The 21,803-nt window shown below is 31.4% G+C and overlaps 1 protein-coding gene across 2 annotated transcripts in view; it reads right to left on the reverse strand.

Moving 5' to 3' along the window:
- LOC126743268 (paired amphipathic helix protein Sin3b) overlaps positions 1–21,803 on the reverse strand; it is a 76,687-nt gene that overhangs the window by 12,923 nt on the left and 41,961 nt on the right. For both annotated transcript variants that reach the window (XM_050450272.1, XM_050450273.1), the window contains exons 7-11: positions 21,113–21,291; positions 15,804–16,180; positions 8,773–9,010; positions 3,630–3,800; positions 3,322–3,564 (exon numbers count right to left, since the gene is read on the reverse strand). In XM_050450272.1, coding sequence (XP_050306229.1) covers positions 3,322–3,564; positions 3,630–3,800; positions 8,773–9,010; positions 15,804–16,180; positions 21,113–21,291 — 1,208 coding nt within the window. The remainder of the gene's footprint in view (positions 1–3,321; positions 3,565–3,629; positions 3,801–8,772; positions 9,011–15,803; positions 16,181–21,112; positions 21,292–21,803) is intronic.

The raw sequence follows: 21,803 nt of genomic DNA on the forward strand, positions 1-21,803 counted from the left end.
AATTGAGGTGTTTTACTACTGAGTGAGTGAGTATGACTGAGGCAACTGACTATACAGAGAACCCACGAAGCCGGCCTGATAGGTTTTTTTTTCATCATTTAAATTTAACAGGGTTTCTGGAACCTATCAGATCTAGGGAGTTGTTCTTGTTGTTTATAACTTTAAAAAAATTTGTCTGTTGAACAAACTCAACTCCCTATAAATAGTCCCTGTAAACCGGTTAGTCTTGCTGGACTATTATTTTTGTCATAACAACGGCATCATCAGACATAAATTAAAACTAGGTACAACAGATATCTAATAAATAGAGTATTACCGAGAGGATGGAAAAACGCAAATCTTATTCTAATGTACAAGGAAACTCTGTTGACCTCGAGAACTGCTGCCCATTAGCCTTCCATCGCAAATATAAAAATTATTCATAAGAATTCTGACAAACAGACTTGAACAAATTTGAACTATATCTAACTAAAGAGCAAGCAGGCTTCAGAAAAACGTTTAGCACAATCGAACATCTGCATACAGTTAATTGCCTAATAGAAAAAACACACGAATAAAAATAAATAGCCCTCGGGATGGCATTTATAGGCTTCAGAAAAGCGTTTGATGCTAGAGAATACCGGATCATGTTCAAATCATTGAGAAGAGCACAAATAGATTAAAGATATATACATAATATACATCACTATTAGATGTGTTGCTACTTTACAAGTCAAATTACACGATAAAGTAAATATCAACAGAGTATGGTAAGAAGATATTATCTCGCAAAAGCTTTTTACGTGAAACTTAGTGCTTGAAGACATATTCAGCAGCCTCAACTAGTGCGACAGGAATTACCACACAAGAGTAGAGAGAGAAACTGAATAACTTAAAATTTGCAACTGTTTTTTGAACTACATGGAATCATAAAAGACCTGAAAGAATGCAACCTCCAAATGAATGCAACCAAAACAAAATACCTGACCAACGAAAGTAAGGACACACGGACAATCAATAGAAAGGCCATATACAGGGTGTTACAAAATTCGGTGCAAATATTTTAACAGCGTATTATTAAGTTAAAATAAGACTTTTTTTTCCTATAAACATATGTCCTAATAAAATGCTTTCCCTCAGAGCTACAGCCCGCGCAAATTGTTTGAAGATAATCAATTATTTGAAACACTGACTACAGTTATACGTCAAATCTTTTGAAAATTTGCAATTTTTTTGAACCTTTTTGTCATTAGGAATCAGGGAGACTTTATGATGGACCCATATCTTATGTTTCCAGCAAAAAATTTGAAAATCTTTTATATTATTTTAAATCTTTTATTTTAAATTATAGCAGTCATGGCCCACTTCATTTGTTCTAATTTAATAGTTTAATCCGGTTTGATAATGGAAATTTGAAAATTTTTAATTTTTTTATTGAAAATATAAGATAGGGGCCATCACAAGAATAAGTTTCCCTAAATCAGGGATGATTTTATAAAATTGGATTTACACCATTTTTGAGACGGAAAATGAAAAAAGCACCCAAAAAACGGGGACATGAGTTTTCAGAAGATTTGACGCATAACTGTAGCCACGGTTCTAAATAATCGATTTCCTTCAAGCAATTTGCGCGAGCTGTAGCTGAGGGGACGCACTTTAGGACACATGTTTATAAGAAAACAAGTATTATTTTGACTCCGACAATACGCTCAAAATATTTGCACCGAATTTTGTAACAACCTGTATATACATACCTCGGACCATCGGTTAGCCTAACAAAACAAAAACAGGACATAGAAATAGAGAGACGAATCAGATTAGGATGGGCAGCATATAGAAGGTTAAAACATGTTTTTTTTGTGACCGAGAATGTTGTTCCATAGGTGGGTGTTATAAAATCAAAAAGCAAAACCCAGAAAACAGGTAAATAAGCCTATTGTTTATTGCCCAAAAAACAGCGAAACTTACTTCCTGATCGCACGTGAATAAAAATTGGAATTTATGAATTTTATATTTAGGAAATTGGAGTTTATTTAGTTTTCTTATTATATTGGACATTGCCACCAGCATTTAACACAGTATAAGTAGATATTCTCCGAGTAGTCTATCTATTCTGAATTGAATAATTCGAAAAGCACACAGGTGCAGTTCGTCGCCAGAGGTGTACTATTTATGTGTAATATACCATTGCCAAATGTAGATAAATGCAAAAATTTAGGTATTATTGGTGATAACATTGTAAAGTTTGAAAGTAAGATTGTGAAGGTGGTCCAAAAATCTTTCAGTCCATTGAAAAATGTGTACGAGAGTAGGGAAATTATTAACACAAACTTGAAAATAAAGTTAACAGAGTCGCTTATTTTATCACACTGGAATTATGGTGACACAGTGTATTGGTCTTTTCTTAATACAAATTCAAAATAGCGGCTTCAAAAAATACAAAATGGTTGTGTAGGGTTCATTTTTGGCTTCACCTGTGCTGCCGAGCAAAACAGTTACTTGATAATTCCTATTCAGGTTACCTTGTTTGATAAACTTGATAAAAGAAATACTCTTCATAACAAAGACACGCGCTTTAATAATTTATTTGATGTTCCTAAGCATAGAACAGTTAGCCAACACTGATATTTTTCGCAAACTGTATGACCTACCATTTTTGACATTTAAGAAAAAATATAAGCAACATTTACTTAGCCAAGTTTAAAATGTTAATTGGTAAAAGCAATATCCTTACAGCATAAAATCTCAAAATTTTTTAGTGATTTTTTAAAATGTCATTCCTACGCTTGTGTTGCCTTCTGTATACCTTTATAATTACAAAAGTATCATTGCCTAGTTAGTACCTTAAGTTGCCAATATGTAAATTTAATCTTATGTATTTTGTACATATGTATCTTCGGTTAATAACAGCTATGCTGAACTTAAAGGCCTATTATTATTATCATTATTATTATTTCAGAGATTAAATTCATTACACTATTTTAATAAATATAAATTTAATTTTAAAATATATTTTATTATCTTTTAATTAAAATAATTTGAAAAGGACCAGTGTATTTATTTAAAATTTTAAAAAAATTATCGAAAATCGTTTACTTAAAAATAAACTGAAAAATTTACTACTAACACACTGTAAAGGTTAAGTGACTTTCCCAAACTTTTAGCATATATCACCAAGGACTTCCTACATTGTCGATTGTTAACGTTTGAGGAATATGTTACAATTGAACCAATCGAAGACCAATTACATTAAGATTCATAACGTTGCCTTTATAATATTTTGCCGCTAATATAATTACACATATGCGGGTTTTGCTACCTTGAAATTTAAAATTTATTTACCTGTCTAGCTCGATAAAAGGCACAAGTTTTGTACAAGTAGTAATCCTTCGTGTACGCGAAGTTAATTTTGGTTTCGTTGATGCAGCACTCTTGGTCGTCGTTGACCTGGAAGCCCGGATGGATCGTCTCGTTTCTTTCCGGAGCGCGTTCGTTTAATTTCCTCTCTAGAGCCTCAAACATGTCGATTTGTCTTTCGGCTTCGTGATCCAGCCTCGAGTTCGAGGGACCGTCTTCTCTTGGGGTCTGAAATTAATCAATACAAATAAAAAAGATGAGTCTTATTAGTGTCACGAGAACAAAATACATACCTGTAACTTTTTATTTTGGCTATCATCTTGTTCGCTTACGGTCCTGGACCGCTTGTTGACCATTCGTTGTTTGTATGACCGAACGTTCCTCCTTAGATAGACGGGAGATTTAGGCTTGATGTTTTCTGAATGACCGATATCTGTGTAAGACTCTTTGTAACTGTTCCATTTCTAGAAGAAACAGTATATTATATAATAAATATGTAATACTTTTTGTCGAGAAAACTTTAAAGATTTCAAGGAAAAAGAATTGTTATGTGCCAACTTTTCAATAGGTCTATTGCCTTATTAGAGATGTAAATTATTACTCTTTTTAATTCCTTTTCAAAAATGAATAATAATAATTCAAATTTATTGAGAACTCAATTTGAATTTTCAATATCCTATATACATATATTGAAAGTAAAATATTTTACAAAATGCATGGCTCAAAAGTAAAGCAACTTAAACTAAACATATTTTCCTAAAATAAATATACAAGGTGTCCAAATAGGGTATCAGCACTTTATTTGTGCACTTAATCTCAGACGTGGCAACGCCGAGTCAAAATGTAAACGGGTTCAAGGAATTTCAGTTGCAATGGAGCCGTTTACAGGAGAGCAACGCGCTTTTTGTGTACGTGCATTTTACCAAAACAATAATTCAATCGTGACAGCACGCCGTCTATATCGCGCTCATTACCAATTACATGATATTCAATTATCACCTAGCCCTGATGTTATTAGAAAATGGATCAGAATGTTTGAAGCTACAGTGATCCACAGTGAAAATTCATAATCCAGGCCGCCCACGAATCGTAAGAAGTGCAGAAAACATCGAACGAGTACGTCAATCAGTCAGAACGATGACAGTCAGACGACTACTCTCAAAAGATCATCTTTACATAACATTTTGACCAAAGACTTGCATCTGCATGCATATAAGATACAGTTAGTGCAGGAATTAAAACCGAGGGATTACAATACACGGTTAGAATTTGTCAATGAAATGATGGAACAATTCGTCGATTTCAATAACATTTTATTCAAACACGAACGTCCACTGCATAGCCCCAAAGTGGTCGTATGGGCTGCTATGTCTGCTGACGGCATAATTGGGCTGTATTTTTTTGAAGATCAAATTGGACGGGCACTTACCGTTAATACCGAGCGGTATTGTGCAATGTTACAAGATTTTCTTGCACTATCTCTCCGACAGTTTCAAGGTTTTAACTTAAAAACCCGGTTTCAGTAGGATGGTGCGACATGCCATACGTCAAATTGGGCAATTGAAGCTATTCAACAATTATTCCCCAATAAAGTCATTTCAAGAAGAGGCAATATTAACTGGCCTCCTAGGAGCCCGGACTTGATTATTTCTTATGGGGTTACCTCAAAAGTAAGATCTACGAGAATAATCCAGCTCATACAAATCAATGAAAGCAAAATATCCAGGAGCAAATAAGATTAATATCAATGTGTGGACGGGTTATCAATAATCTTCGTTTTCGATTTGAAGAGTGCATACAGCGCAACGGACACCATTTAAACAACATTGTTTTTGGTTCATAAATTTCCATTGACTGTAAATTAATTTGCCATAAATAAATGATCATAGAAATATGGTGTATTTGGTTTATGCAAACATCACATTGCTGATACCCTTTTTGAACACCTTGTATATTTTATTTAATATCTGGTAGCATACTTTTAATAACTGCTTCACATCTTTTTTTCATTGGTTTTAAAAGTTTTTCAATATATAGTCTTGAGGAATTGATTTCCATACGTTCTGAATTTCTTCATACAATTCATTCACATTACAAAAGATTTTTTTTATGGATTCTCCGATCAATTTCATCCCACAAATTTTCAATTGGGATCTAGGCTTTGGGCTTGAAAAAGCATTACCTCAACTTTATTAGCACTTAACCAATTTTTAACTAGTTTTCAGGTAAGTTCATCTTAAGTACATGTTTTCTGCCCAAGCACCATGATTTCTGTGGCATCTCATTTTCTAATAGTTTTGTTATACAAAACGATCTATAATACCGTGAATTTTGACTAGTGGATCCAGCCAAAGCCTTGAAAGTAACCATCAAAAAATGCTTAAACTTACATTGTATTGTAGGTTCTACTGTACAATTGTAGTTGTATTTTTTGCAAATAAAGATTCATTCATTCAACTATATTTCCAAATATTATTTATTGATAGAATAAAAGAATGAATTAATTTAAATGTTACTTTTACAAATTTAATCTTTTAGTTAAAGTTAATTTAATTTGATTTTTTATAACAAGCTCTCAAATTTATTGTTAAATTATTATTTATTCTGAAATACTGTGTCCCGACAAATCGCTTGTGACTTAGGGCACAAACACTAACTTTGTAACAATACTGTACAATTTTAAGTAATATATTTGAATTTGAATTGCTTCAAAAGTAAAACAATTATCAGCAAAGAATATGTTCTCACAAGATTGACAAAAACGTTCTAATGATGGTATCTGTTATTATTATAGTATTAAATAAGTTTATTTAATATTTTGTTAAATTTTTATGAGGCAATTGCTTTTTTCCTAGTTTTACAAGTATTTGCGTCATTTACACGGGCATCATAAAATATGTGCAGACATATACCGTTGACTTCTATTACCGTAAATCAATAACCCCATTAACACTCATTGTGTGTCCTCAATATCTCTCAGCTATCCTTAAGGGAGGATCTGCTTGCTGTCTGTATTTTAATTTGAGAATTTAATAAAACCATTAACAACGAAGGAGTAATGTTTTTTTAATTTATAAATGATAAAACTTAATTTATCAATAAATTTGTGGCATCAAAACTAACTATTCTAATATTTTCCGATGCAGATATATATAAGTTTATTTTCGCCCACTCCGGTTCTGCCCAAAAATATGGAAATTGTGGATCACTTTATAGGGTTTTAATGCAGTAAAAAAAGCCAAATGTTTTTTTGAAAGCCGCCCAATCAGAGAATTGATAGTAAAAAAAGAAGAACCAAGCTCATCGCAACTCTTACAATGAAGGATTTTACTTAACTTGTATTTCTAACAATGAAAACTAGCAAAAACTCTTCTTAAAAAAAGATTTTCAAAAAGTTTAAACCATCAGTAAAGTAGGTTTGGAATTTTAAAATTCATCCTACTCAAAACTTCAAATTTGTGAACCTCATCCTTTTTCCCCTGTTGTCTTCAATTGTGAACTGTTGTTTTATGATTTTGAATATTCTATTGAAGGCAGACCATTATGGATCTGTTCAGAGATTTTGTAAAAAATGCTGTAACTTTCATTTTATATACCTACAGTTTAAGAAATATACAGGGTGCCTCCGATTAAGTCGGCACTATTGGTATCTTTGTTAATGTTTAAGATACAGGGTCGGTTAAATTAGCAAACTAGTAGGATTTTTTCTGTTGATTAAAATGGTGAAAACAGAAAAAAAATTGAACATCGCGTTTTCGAGAAAATGTGAAAATGTACTTTTGTTAAATGGAATCCCCTGTATGTTTTTACATAAATCAAAAGATAATAATTTTCTTAATAAAAAAGCTTATTTACACTAATAGCCTAAACCTAAAAATAACAAAGTTATAGCGATATTAATAATTTTGTCAAATTTAGGCAAGTTGGCCTTGAACTTTTTGAGAGCAAAACAAATAAATCATTTTTTGAATAATAAAATGACAGTAGCCGTAGAGATTTTATTAAATAAAGAAATACTGACAGTTACATGTTATCACAAAGTTTGTGATTTTTGTAAAATGTAAATTAGTAAAATGCCTTTTACGCATATTGAAAAATGTGATATGTTAGAATGTTACCTTGTATGTCGAAAAAATAGTGACAGAGCGCTAGAAGAGTACCGCCAAAGATTCCAGGCTCGTAACTTGCCAAACCGTAGATACTTTTTAATTCTCTATGTCTAACATTATTGCCTGGCGATAACGAAAGAAGACTTGCTTTTTGCAACTGGTTACGGAATGCATATGAAGCTAATGATAATATTTTAAACCGTATAATTTGGTGCGACGAAGCTGATTTTTCAAACAAAGGTATGTTTAACCGTAAAAATGTACACTATTGGTCCCAAGAAAATCTTTTCCTTACTGATCCCAGAAATCCTCAAAATCAATTTAGTATAAACGTTTGGTGCGGCTTAATAGGAAGCCAAGTAATAGGACCTGTGTTTTATGATGGCACTTTGACTGGAAGGAGATATGTTCAACTCATATTATCTGGAGCGCTGGAAGATTATTTGGATAATGTTAACTTGGAGGGACGGCAACAAATCTATTTTCAACAGGATGGAGCACCTCCCCATCAACTAAATGATGTAAGAATATTACTTAATAGACTGTTTGACGATAAATGGATTGCGACACGTGGCCCGATTCGTTGGCCACCTAGGTCACCAGACCTAACCCCTCTAGATTTTTATTTTTGGGGTTACATAAAAAATGTATAAAAAAAATACAGAAACCGTTGATGAACTTCAAACACATATTAGGCAAATAATTGGATCAATAGATAGAAGATCAATCTTAAAAGCTACAAGACATATGCTTAAGTGTGCTCAGAAATGTATTGAACAAGATGGCGATGTTTTTGCTCATTTATTGTAAATTAGTAGTTTTACTTGATGTTATTTATTTCAAAGCCAACTTGCCTAAATTTGACAAAATTATTAATATCGCTATAACTTTGTTATTTTTAGGTTTAGGCTATTAGTGTAAATAAACTTTTTTATTAAGAAAATTATTATCTTTTGATTTATGTAAAAATATACAGGGGATTCCATTTAACAAAAGTACATTTTTCACATTTTCTCGAAAACGCGATGTTCAATTTTTTTTCTGTTTTCACCATTTTAATCAACAGAAAAAATCCTACTAGTTTGCTAATTTAACCGACCCTGTATCTTAAATATTAACAAAGATACCAATAGTGCCGACTTAATCGGAGGCACCCTGTATACTTTTTTACAAAAATTAGAATAAAGAGATAATTTTTATACCCTTACCAATTTTTAATTTTCTAGGGCAAATTTCAATTCCCTTCCTGATATATGTTACATTCCGCGATTATAACTGTGTGAAATTTTCCAATAAATAGATACAAAAAAAAACATGTGGCACTTACATTAGCCTCCTCGACCTTCTTAGAATCTTCAGGCTCGGTATCCAACAGTTCAATGGTAATTTTACAATCACATTTATAAATATAAATCTTGAAGCAGTTTTCTTCTTGTACGACTTTTTCGGCCGCCCTTTGGTACGCCTGCTCCATATGCACCCTTTTATGGGCGCTGACGCATGCGCCGCCCGCCGCTCCCCTTTTGTGCTCTTTTAAGTACAATTCCGTGCATCCTATTGCCGTCCTGAAATTTTAAAAAAATAATTAATACAGCGTTAATAGCATTTTAAATATTTTATCAAGGTTTATGTAGTAAAAGTAAAAATTATTTAGAAAACAAGTACTTTGAAAGTACTTGTTTTTTTAAAGTACTTGTGTGTGAAATTTACAGTAGAAAACTAATTTCAATATACCTAACATTTGGTATGTTTAAATACACCCAAGAAAAACTAAAATATCAATAAAATGCTGCTCACTGCTATATTTTAAAAATTTGGAATGTAACAACACAATAACTGCACTAATTCTATGCAAAGTGATTATCATTTTCAAATTCACTTCACAAAAATACTTTTAATTTTATTTTCAAATTTATACAAGGATATTGATTTTTGTTAGAATTTTTGTTCTATGGACTGGTAGCATTATTAAGGAGTTTGCCTGTCTAGTATTAGATATACTGAAGTGAAATATATTATGTGGCTGAGAAAATTTACAAACTTGATAATTTTAATAAATTGAGTACTTTAACATAATTTTTGCATGATTCTAATATATACAGGATGTCCCAAAATTAGTGGACGAAACGCGAACCCTGTATTCTTTGGTCAAAAATAACCTCACTTTTTCCTATAAACATATATCGGCAAACGCCCCCCAAGGGAGCTATGCCCCTTTTAAAGAGGGGCACCTGAAGATGGTTTTTTTCACTTATTTTCGAAACGGGTAAATATAAAAATTTTAAATTTTGGTATTCTCCCAATTTTGATATGCTGAATTTAGTTGTCATTTCATAATTTTCATTATTTAGTCAGGTGCATATCATTTAGGGGGTGAGCCTAAAAAAATACTTAAAAAAAATTGTTTGCGAAGTTTTGGTTTTTTTTCTTTAAATTTTAAAAATTTAAAGCTTTTTACGTAAAAAAGTACCTCTTGGTCAATAACGCTAGGAATTACCATTTTCGAGAAAAACGCATTTAAAAATAACGCTGTATAGTATTATTAATAACAATTTTTATTAAAACTCAATAGCACGCTTCAAAAGTAAATTGACAAATAAAATTGCAAACAGATAAAAATACTAATTTATTTGAGGCAAATGTTCAAACAAGTTTCCGTTTTCCTGAATGCATAACCTGGATCTTTTTTGAATGTTTTGGGTCGATCTAAGAATTTCAAATCGGTTTTCTCTTATTTGGCCTGAAGCTGCGAGAATTCGCCTCTGAAGCTCTTCTGGAGTATCAATTTCGGTGGCATAAATAGTATTGCACATATTACCCCGAAGATAATAATCCAGAGGATTAAGGTCGGGCGATCGTGCAGACCAGTTTATTGGACCACCTCGGCCTATCCATCTGCCTGTAAAATTATTGTCCAGCCAGTTTCTCACCTGTCGGCTGTAGTGAGCTGGTGCCCCATCGTGCTGAAAAATCATTTCCAGCCGAGTTTCTATGGGAACATCGTCCAGTAAATCTCAGATTGTTTTGAAGAAAATTTAAATAATGACGACCAGTTAACCTGTGTGGCAAAATAATTGGACCTATCAATTTATCTCCTATCAAACCCGCCCATACGTTAAAGGAAAATCTATGCTGAAAGTTAGTTCGTCGAACTACTCTTGCTCTTGATTCTCGATGCTCCAAAAATGAGAATTACGGCTGTTAAAGCCCTTACTCCTAGAAAAAGTTGCCTCATCTGACCACAAAATTTTTTGACGAAGATTTGGGTGATTTAAAATTTAATGACAAATGTCTACTCGAGCTGGAAAATCTTCTTCTTCTAACTCCTGAACCCTTTTATAATGGAAAGGATGGTATCCTAACATCTTAGTCAATCTTCCAATCTGAAATTATTTTTAAATATTTTAAATTGCATAGGAAATAAGCCTAAACCTTAGTAAGCCACTAAACATTCCAGTTAGTCGTCAAAAGGATTTGTTTTGAGGTGTTTGATGTTTGTCGAAGTAAATAAAGTAAATAATAATAATAATAGTAATTAATGCGATCCGACGATAATAATTAATAACAACACTATTTATACCAATCTCAATTTTCAGTTATAAGTACTTTAAATTTAATTTTTTGAATAACAAATTAGGTACTTAATTATTTATTTATCATATTTAATTTAACTTACATTTGACTTTGGGATATTGGTAATCTCTTCTAAGGTTCTCAATATTTGAGGGTTTTCTTCAATTAAATTCAGTACTTCCCCATAACCATCATTTGCAATTGGTCTTCCCCTTGCCCTCGAGCACGTTCGAAGGATCCATATTCAAGTAAATTTCTATGAATTCTAACAAAAACTTTCCAACGTGGAAGCCTTCTTGCAGGAAACCTACTCCGCCGATACTCTCGTGCAGCGGCATGTGCGTTTCCATTGCAAAACCAATACATAAAATGAATATCTACTTTTTCACGGGTCGAAAAGTCTTCCATAGTTAAAAAGATATTAACAATTTGAATGCAAAATGACAACTAATCAATTACAACAAATGTTAATGTCATTATGCAGTGTGTCAATTTTTTCCAAAGCCTGCTACTAAGTTTTCATAAAAATTGGTAGTGAAAATAATACTATGCCGCGTTATTTTTAAATGCGTTTTTCTCGAAAATGGTAATTCCTAGCGTTATTGACCAAGAGGTACTTTTTTACGTAAAAAGCTTTAAATTTTTAAAATTTAAAGAAAAAAAAAACAAAAACTTAAGTATTTTTTAGGCTCACTCCCTAAATGATATGCACCTGACTAAATAATGAAAATTATGAAATGACAACTAAATTCAGCACATCAAAATTGGGAGAATACCAAAATTTAAAATTTTTATATTTACCCGTTTCGAAAATAAGTGGAAAAAACCATCTTCAGGTGCCCCCTTTAAAAGGGGCGTTTGCCGATATATGTTTATAGGAAAAAGTGAGGTTATTTTTGACCAAAGAAAACAGGGTTCGCGTTTCGTCCACTAATTTTGGGACACCCTGTATATCACGTCATAAAATAATACTCATAGACATAATAAAAGCGAATTGACTATCTGATGAATTACCCCAAAATATTAGGCCGTACGAGAAATGACAGTAAACATAACTAAAGTAAAATTGTTCTTAGCAAGTGAACTCCAAAACCTTCATTTTTTAAAACCATGAAAGAATAAAAAGCACTAGTCAACCTGTTGCAGATTCGCACGAAATATTTCCGCCAGTTCAAGTGATTCAAGGGGAGTCTGAGGCAATTTATTGTATTTACACATTTTCCATCAAAAAGCAGAGTCCCTATACTAGCAAAGGTATGGTTTAGGGCGAATTGAATACAATGAGTTTTTCGTCAAATTAAAAATTTTATTAAGCCAGCAGCAACAATTTAGCAAAACTAAGGGTCTGTTTAAAGAATTGGAAGGTGTCGTTAGCGAACATAGTTGTATACTGCATTGTTCCTAACTTATTTATATAATACTATGCAAGTCATTAATACAAATAAGTTAGGAACAATACAGGTCCCAATACAGTGCTAATCAGGCATAGTACGATGTTAGAAGAAATGCAATAAAATGCTTTTTTGACGTCACAGCTAACAGCGACTGATTTTTTTTTACTCAGGAAACTGTGTTGAAATATAGATTATATATAATTTTACTTTAAAAAAATCAAATAAAGTTAAAAGTTTTTCAAATATCTTTTCAAATTAATGTAAAAAGAGAAATTGGCCGACGATTAAAAAGATTGGTAAGTTCTGGCAATAGAATAGAATAGAAAGATCTTTTAGCAATTTAGAAGATAAATTGTCACAACCGCTTGAGGACTTTACGTGGAAATCCCTTACAGCGCCTAGAACTTCAGCACAATTTCAATCAATTGGATATAAGAATCAGTTATTTATGTTGCTTTATTACATTTTTTTTAACCAAGTATTTACTTTAATAGGGTCCGATGGTTTGTCGTTATTAATGACGTTAACAAAATACTTATTGATACCGTAACGAAATAGTTTAAACTTAATCTCACTAGTAATAGAGATTTGGGTGATTATTCACGGTATATAAAAGCATTGAATTAAATGAACGGCAAATTGGTAAATAATGGAAGAATATTAAATATTCGTTACCCTATTGAGATAAATATACTAGAAATGTTTCCTAAAATAAAGAAGAAATATTAAAATAAATGAACAAGAAGAAAAAAGTCTATGTCAAAGTCGCAATATTTGTTGAGTTACGCGTTTCGCCTTACAGCATCATCAGATCTCATTTAAATTCAATTACACACACTAAGAAACCACTTATGGTAATATAAAGATAAACATAAAAATTTACATCGTGTATCGTTATTAAATAAAAATCCACTTAAGTACAGAGCAGAGTGTAAAAGATTTGGGTGTAGATTTAAATACCTACTAACTCCCTATATCAAAAACAGAGCTGTCTAGATAGCCAAGCAGCCATTCTCAAAGCAAAAAAAAGGAGAGGGTGCTGAGCAGTCCCTAGTTATGATAACAAAGGAGATAAGTTTTAGCTTTCTTTAACTTTTTATGAATAATTCAGGGTCCTTTAATTACTTTGTTAATTCTTATAATAACTGTTGATGTCTGAAATCAGAGTTAGAAAATACCCTTTTAAAACAAAAATGCCTAAGCCAACTCGTTCAACATGGTTTCCTCACCCAAAAATTTATACTAGAGAACTTTTTCTTTCAATATATCCATAATTCACTAAACAAAGGGTCCCAAGTTGATGCTGTATTCACTGACGAAAAAGCTTTTGACAAAAATTAAACACAAACTTCAATAAATGAACGTAGCACCTGCTCTTATTATATTGTTAAGTGGTGTGCGGAAAATAATTCCATAAAACTTTATGAGGTTTACATTACATAAAAATTTTCAATTTCGTGTTTGTGACCCAATATCTTCAATATTGCGGAGGGTTGTTGGGTGGGGTCAGAAATAAAACAGAAACCTGTTTACCTAAATGTCGACGTTTCGACTTATATTAAGTCATCCTCAGGACACTAAGTCTAGGTTTCTTAAGTTATAATTAAAATAGGAGCGTAGAGTTATTTCTAACATGGGTTAAATTGTAGGTGTTACTATGGGCAAACTAGAATCAACTGCCTTTTTTTTCAACCAACTTTGCCCACAGTAACACCTACAATTTAACCCATGTTAGAAATAACTCTACGCTCCTATTTTAATTATAACTTAAGAAACCTAGACTTAGTGTCCTGAGGATGACTTAATATAAGTCGAAACGTCGACATTTACATAAAAATGTTCATAGATGTCTGTAAAAGATTGACGGTTCACCTCTGTGTTACCTCTAGCCAGAAAGAGCTGGGTGTAATATTTGATGCTGATTTTACCAAAGTTAAAGAAGAGTATAAGGTCTTGGGGTATGTAATTAAAAATTAAAACCCCGAATAATTTTATCCAAAATATATGTGTTAAGTTGTTTGAATGTCTTGTTTTGTCAAAACTAGAATATGGCTCTATTGTATGGGCTCTGGAATGTAATACTTTGCATTGAATGTATTCAAAGAAAGTTTCATAAATACTGATATTTTAAAAAGTTTGTTTGGTTACTAACCAGAAAGAGGCTTTGATAATTAGACACTGCTTCATATGTTTGACTGTTTCTATATTGAAAACGGAAGGATAACAATATGTATATCTATATTTTTTAATTATTAGAAATGAGGTGGATTGTCCCAGGATCTTATCTGAAATTAACTTTTCATTTAATGAAGGAAGTACTAAATCATGAAACAGTTTCCGGATTTTCCTCGCATTAATAGTTTTAAGGATTGGCCTATATATAAAATGTGTTCCTTATTTAATAAATATGCCTCTGACATTGATATTTGCCAAATTTCTCTAAATCAATTCAAAAGTAAAATTACTAATAGGCTTTATATACATCATCATCATAACATCTGCAATGTTACCTTAGAACTGTAATGTTTGGGATCTTTTTGTAATACTGACTTAGAAGCTTGTTAGTGTATTATTACTTACAAAGTGAATATAATAATGTATATTCTTATTGTATTTTTATATTGTTTTTAATGTACTGTTATGTTTTAAGTTTGGTATCTGTAATTGGCATAATTGCTGTTGATACTTAACAGATAAACAAAATCTTTTCTCCACAATATAAAATGCCAATCTTGTTTTTAAAAGTGATGCATTTCGATGAAAAAACCCACGAGTCTGGTGATGATGAGTTGTTATCTTATCAAAATGCAACACTCAAAAACCAGATCGGTATTTTATATTGTGGAGAAGACTTAGTTTTAAGAAGCATCTCCCTTATTAAGTAAATGAATAAATACATAATAAAAGTTTGACATTGTTTTTTATATATCATTTCTATCTTACCTTAAATTTTTATTGAAAAAACACGATATTTCATGTAAGTACACTTTACATGAAATATCGTGTGGTAACAGTGGTAAATTTGCGCCAAAAGCCAGGGATATTTTTTCCTTTAAAAATAGAATATAATTGTGTCGTTTTTTGGGAAATTATTGTTTCAACAAGTTTTAAACTTCAAGGCTTTATTCATTCTTTTCTGGTCTAGTTATTTTAATCTACGGCTTTAAATGACGCCAGCAAAAAAAAGGTGGTAGTTTCTGAGTTTGGTGATTGGGCTTAAAAAAAACCTACTACAGAAAAAGATTTCAGAATCTTTTCTTTTCAAAAAAGGTTCTGAAATGCTCCCAAAATGTTAAAAAATATATAAATTGAAAATATATATTTTTTTTACTGTTGTATCAATAATAATATAATAATAATATATCAACAAGGGCTACATAATTAATCTTACCTCTCAGTTACACAATGCTGTAACTGCCTGACGGCATAAGAAACCACTTTATCCAACGTAAACGCGATATAAGCGTGAATTCCGAACATTTCTCGCAATGTATCCTCGTACGTGTTGGCATCCATGTTTCCGTCAAGAAGGGTTTTTACCATGTCCAAAAATGCCGGATAATAATCCTCGAACTCGATTTGCGGTTTGGGTTTCAGTCGAAGGGCGATCGCCGTGCTGTTTTTGCGGTTCTCGCCGTTTTGTCTTTCTTCGTTCGCTATTTGGACCGCTCGCTCGTAGATGCGTAACAAACGTTCGCAGAGAATGGCGTGCAGGCGGAGGAAAATGTACCAGTTATTGTTGGCCATGAAGAGGGTGTAGGCCTCCTCCTGAATAAAAAAAAATATTATTAATTAAAATAAAGTTTCAGAAGATTGATGTGTATGTATTTTCTCGATTTGGTAATTTAAAACGTCCCAGTGAGCATTTTGGAGTTGAATTTTAGTAACGCTTCCGTTATCGTGTAATTTTCGGGTGTCAAAATACACACAATGTTTCGAAACGTCAACTGACATGTATATGCTATGTGTCGGAAATGGAGCACCATGACACCACACATTTGTGAAACAATTCAGGCATAATGTGTGTTAGCTGCGTCATTTTGGTGTCTTTTTAGATACACAATTCCTACACAAATACTAACACAATACCTCTTATGTGAATAATGATAATCCGGAATTATTTCATCTCAGATAACACCTCAAAGCGGCCATGACAATAAATGTGTCTAAATTGAAACTTGTTTTTCTTTGTCTAATATATAGAATATGCGTACATGATCTCTTTTTCTATGGAACAGTTTAGACACAATAAAATGGATGATATATAACATATTGGTATATGATTACATTATTTTATGATGTAACAGGTAGCATAAATAAATAATTAATATTTTCAACTTAAGAAGTCCAAAATTTTATTGCGAAAAAAATTGTATCCTGCAGTTTTTTATCCCACTAAGATTATTAGCAATGCGCCCTTAAAAAAATCTTTATTAGCTAAAAAAATACTTTCGTTCGTATTATTTAATGTAAATTTTTATTTTTTTATTTTGTAATAAACGTTTTAAAACAAATCTATTTACAATTGCGTTTCGTAATATTAATGAAAATCATCATTTTCTTCGTTCAAAAGCAAGTTTTTTTAAATAAATTTAATTAATACTAAATAATTGTTTTTCAATATGTCACCTATACACCAGATTCCCTGTTTTTACCTTAGATGATGTATGTTACAAATACCGCAGTTGTGTTAAATTGTTAACTAATATATTACACGCATTTCCTACATGCTGTCATTCATAAAAGAAGCAGACACATTTTCAACACAATTCCCACTATGTGTGCGAAGTGAAAACATTTTCTGAACGCACTTCCGTAATGCCTACTTTGTGTCACTGCGTCACAATGCCGGCATTGTGTGAACAGTTGTTCGGTTCTTAAAAAGTGAGGTTGAGGTTATAATATTAATATTATCGGCAAAAATTTGCGTTGTTTGTAAATAATACGAAATAATATGTCTAGGTGAATTAGTGCAATAAATTGATAGGCTAGTTTATTAAATACTTGGTTAAAATGTCTTTTACATTGGTGTCAACAATAGAAAAAAGACGGCTTATGTTTCTTGTGAATTTTATACACTTTTTGGTTCAATGTAACGTTAAACTTCCTACTATGTCTTACACAAAACTGGTTTAAATATTTAATAAATTTTTGATTTACATAATTCCCTAAATGCGTCACACATTTACTAGCAGTTTAAATGTACACACATTTTTGCACTATTCCTACAATTAATTAGTCACGCATTATTTTCCACTATTCCTGATTTGCGTTCAGCTTGCACACAGGTACAGGTAGGGCATTGTTTAAAAAAATTTCCTGCTTGGCGTCACACAAAAAAATAATCAAGTAACAGTGTCACAATATGTTACGCAATTCCTACAATAGATTTATAGTAAAAAATTCCTTGCTGGAGTCAAGTTATATATTAAGGTACGTGAATTTTTACACAAATTAAGCGAATTGCGACGTAACAGCAACGCCACAGGTGCCACAATTCTCTTTAAGGAATAAAATGCTCACTGGGGTAAAATTGTATTTTTTTTAATCAAAAATTTAACCTGAAATTTGGGTAATGGTCATAAATAAAATAAGGATAAAGAGTCGTAAAATGCCTTAAAGTTAACCTACTTTTACAAATTATATGAATTACTTTTACCAAGTAAACCAACATTACCCAAACAAAAAAATTATTTTTTGTTTATCCGGCTAAAAATAGCGAACTTTTACTTTATAAACAGAACTGTTGCTTTATAAATTACCCTGGAAAGAATCCAACTCTTGCCAAGTTATATTTATAATTAAGATAGTAGTAAATCATTATTAAAATGAGCTTGGAAAATGTTTGCGAGTGGCTTGTAATTACAGAGAGTTAGAAGAGTGAATAAAACCGCCTTGATTAAAAAACAAATACTTTCGTAATTAGTAGGGCGATGTTTCAGCTTTTATTTAAAGCTTTTTTTCGAATTGGGATGTGATAAGCAGTTACTACGAAAATATTCAATTTGAAATTATTGTAAATAAATTTTATATTATTGTAGTATACGTGGGACTATCCCAACAAATGGTGGCACAATTATAAATGTAAATGGAAAAAAGAAGGAATAAAAAAGTTCTGATAAAGCCACCAGGTGCATATAATTTAATATTCACGTCAATCGGAAACCAATAACAAATTTAATGTTTATTTTAATTGCTTAGTTATTTACGTTTGAAAAATATGCAGAAAAAGAGTTTTGATCGTACCATATGTTGTTCGTGGCTCGCACTACAAAAAATACTGTTTTTGCTGTTGTAATATTGAAAGAAAAAGTGTTCCACGCAGAATTTATTAAATCCTAATAATGTAAGCATTAAGATATTAGTAAAATTTCGGCAAAATACATTCAAATACTGCACTGTGCAAGTGCAAACGGCTGATGTTTAATATCTCTAAGAATAACATCTTAAATGAAATCGTCAGGAAATTACTCTAAAATATGGTTCATATTTCATAGTTAAAATATCACATATATAAGAAAACATCCCCAATCAGGTCCAAAAAATAAAATTCACAAAGATGATGACGAACTTAAAGAAATATTGAGACCGTCATGTTTAAAATTAGTTATAAAAAAAATATTATCTATGTACTATTTACAATGTGGCAACTTTGTAGATGTTAGTTTGATTCTCCTGAGTAAATTGTGTCACAAATTAGACTGTCATATTTAAAATGAAACAAAAGTAAAAGATAAATTCTTTTTAATTTTAATCAATAACTATTCAAAACTCTTGCTAATTTTTTTTTCTTTTTTGACCAGCTCTTGAAATTAATAAAATAATTCACAGCATTATCACAAATTCTTGAACTGGTGGAGTTAGTTAATCCCAAAATGTGATCCATTTTTAGATGATTTTATCACACTGATATTCTTGCATAAAACAGTAAACGGACCGAACAGTAACTCCTACTGAGTTACTATTACTAAGAGTAAAAAATCCAATTAATTTCAGTGTCCTGAGACCTTCTTTTCTATCCTCAAGATTATCAGCATGCATTTTCTTATTTAAATCAGGATATACATTTAAGAAACTCTCTTTTGAACATAACTTAAAACTTAACCCTATAATAAAATATATAGAGTTGATTTGGCCCTAAAAAATATTAAAATACTATAGCTCTTACTAAGGTGCAAAAAATTTGTGTATTATTCTGGATATTGAATTGAGATTTCGTTTTTTTGTCTGAAAGTTGTTTTTATCATTAAAAATTATGTGCATTAATCATCACATCCTAAAAATCGAATACAAAAAAAGCCTAATCCCTGCTCACGGATAATATTTGAATTGAAAAAAGATGATCACATTTCTCATACTTTTTAGAGAACTTAACTGAGAGTTACATACATAATATGGGTAACTTCTCACTTAAATTTATTTTGAATACGTCATTTCTATTAGACTTATTAAATTTATATCACATTTTAATATTTATTTCAGATAAATAAGATACTCTAGTAGGATGAATGCCAATGCCTCGTTCATTTACTTTTAATGCCCCTAAATTATAGAACTCATTACCTAATGAAGAATCATTTAAACTAAAGTTTAACTAATAACTTATATTTTTCTTTGGTTTTTTCTTTTCTTTACTATTTAGTAGGACATGCCAGTGTGGTAAATGCACAGAAACACAGTTTAAACCAAAAAAAAATCGATAAGAAAATCTCGTGATATTCAGTTTAGTCGACCGCATATACAGTATTGTGCAAAAACATAGCAACATTGAACTTTCCTGTTATATATCTTTTAGTATCTATTTTATAAGTAAGGTTTATATATTATTTACAAGAATAGTTAGAGCCTGTTTATATTTTCATATTATCATATTTTTTGTATCATAATAAATAAAACACCAAATTGTTTTATGCAAATTTATTATTAAAAAATATAGCAACAAATAATAGTTTTGATTCTAAAAAAAATTTTAAGACCCATTTTAAGTTAATTCTGAGATTCAAAAATAACAACTTTATAGCAGGTAAATCGATATTTAACTGATAAAATAAATGCGAAACAAGAATGTTGCTATATTTATGCACATTGTCTCAATAAACAAACATGAAGTTCCTTACTCTGCATTGGCATTCTTATGATATCTCGGTATATTTATAAATAATACAGAGGCGTGTACTTAAAAGTAAAGAAATAATATGGAATAAATAAAGGAGCAAATAATATTTTTGAAAACATCCCTTGTTGCTATATTTATGCACAATACTGTATGTGCATCCCTTTCTTGCAAAACGAAACAGACGGAAACGTTGAAATTTTTATCCGCACACTCGATTCGTCAGAAGGCTCCTGGAAATTTGATGATATTCAAAGGGTCAATGTCGTCTCTCTTCGAAAGGCGTGCCTGTACAAGGTGTGCTTAAAAATCATGACGTAATAATCGCCAGCACTGATGGTTATTACTTCATAAGCTTCCTGCTACACCGATCGATAGCATATATCGTTAAACAAAAGTTATAAACGAAGAAAAATCGTTAAGCCAAGATGCAACCCTAGCCAAGATGTAAAGAATATAATCCAAGTATATATAAAGTACTTTAAACCATGACAGAGAAAATGTAAAGCTCTTAGAACGTTTTAACGACCCGAAGTTGGCTCCATAATAGGAATTGATAGTATGTTAATTTTATTTAAAACGCTTACCGGATTATTCGTTTGAGCGTAGGGAGGCATCTTGATATCTTCTTCTTTGATTTCCGGATCGCGTTTCATCTCCGGGGTCGTGGACCGTGCCGAGCTACGTCCGGCTTCTTCCTTCGATTTCGATTCTTTACCGTCTCTGTTCGGCGAACTGTTCGGGCTTACCTTATCATCGTTTTCATCTAGAGAAATTTAGGAAAGGAAATTATATTTTAAAGTAAATTTGAATGGGCAATATGCAAATTTTACAGGAGGCACATGTAGGTATGCAAGGTGTCCCAAATTAACATCAGAAAATTACAATGTGAATAAAATGATGAAGTGCAACATTTTAATCAATCACGGTGTTTTTGAATACTGAGACGGTTTTTTGTTAATATTTTCGAAATGCCTGGTGGTAATTATTCCAAATTTTAGGTATATACTACTGTGATTATTATCAGATAATTTTATAGCTATTTATGTATTTAGCCTCCATTTCTGGAGCTTATAAAATAAATAAGTTTGCGCATCACATTTTAGAAATATAATTCAATGGCAAATATACACATTTTAACCACATATATTGGTTACATGGTCAATAATGCCGATATAGGGTGTCAATTTGAAAACTTTCAATGTGAATATCTTGGAAAGGAAAAAATTTAGAAAAACTAAATTTGGTACAACCGTTAAATAGGTAGAAGAAAGAAGA

The sequence above is a fragment of the Anthonomus grandis genome, chromosome 12 (genome assembly GCF_022605725.1).
Source record: "Anthonomus grandis grandis chromosome 12, icAntGran1.3, whole genome shotgun sequence".
NCBI lineage: Eukaryota > Metazoa > Arthropoda > Insecta > Coleoptera > Curculionidae > Anthonomus > Anthonomus grandis.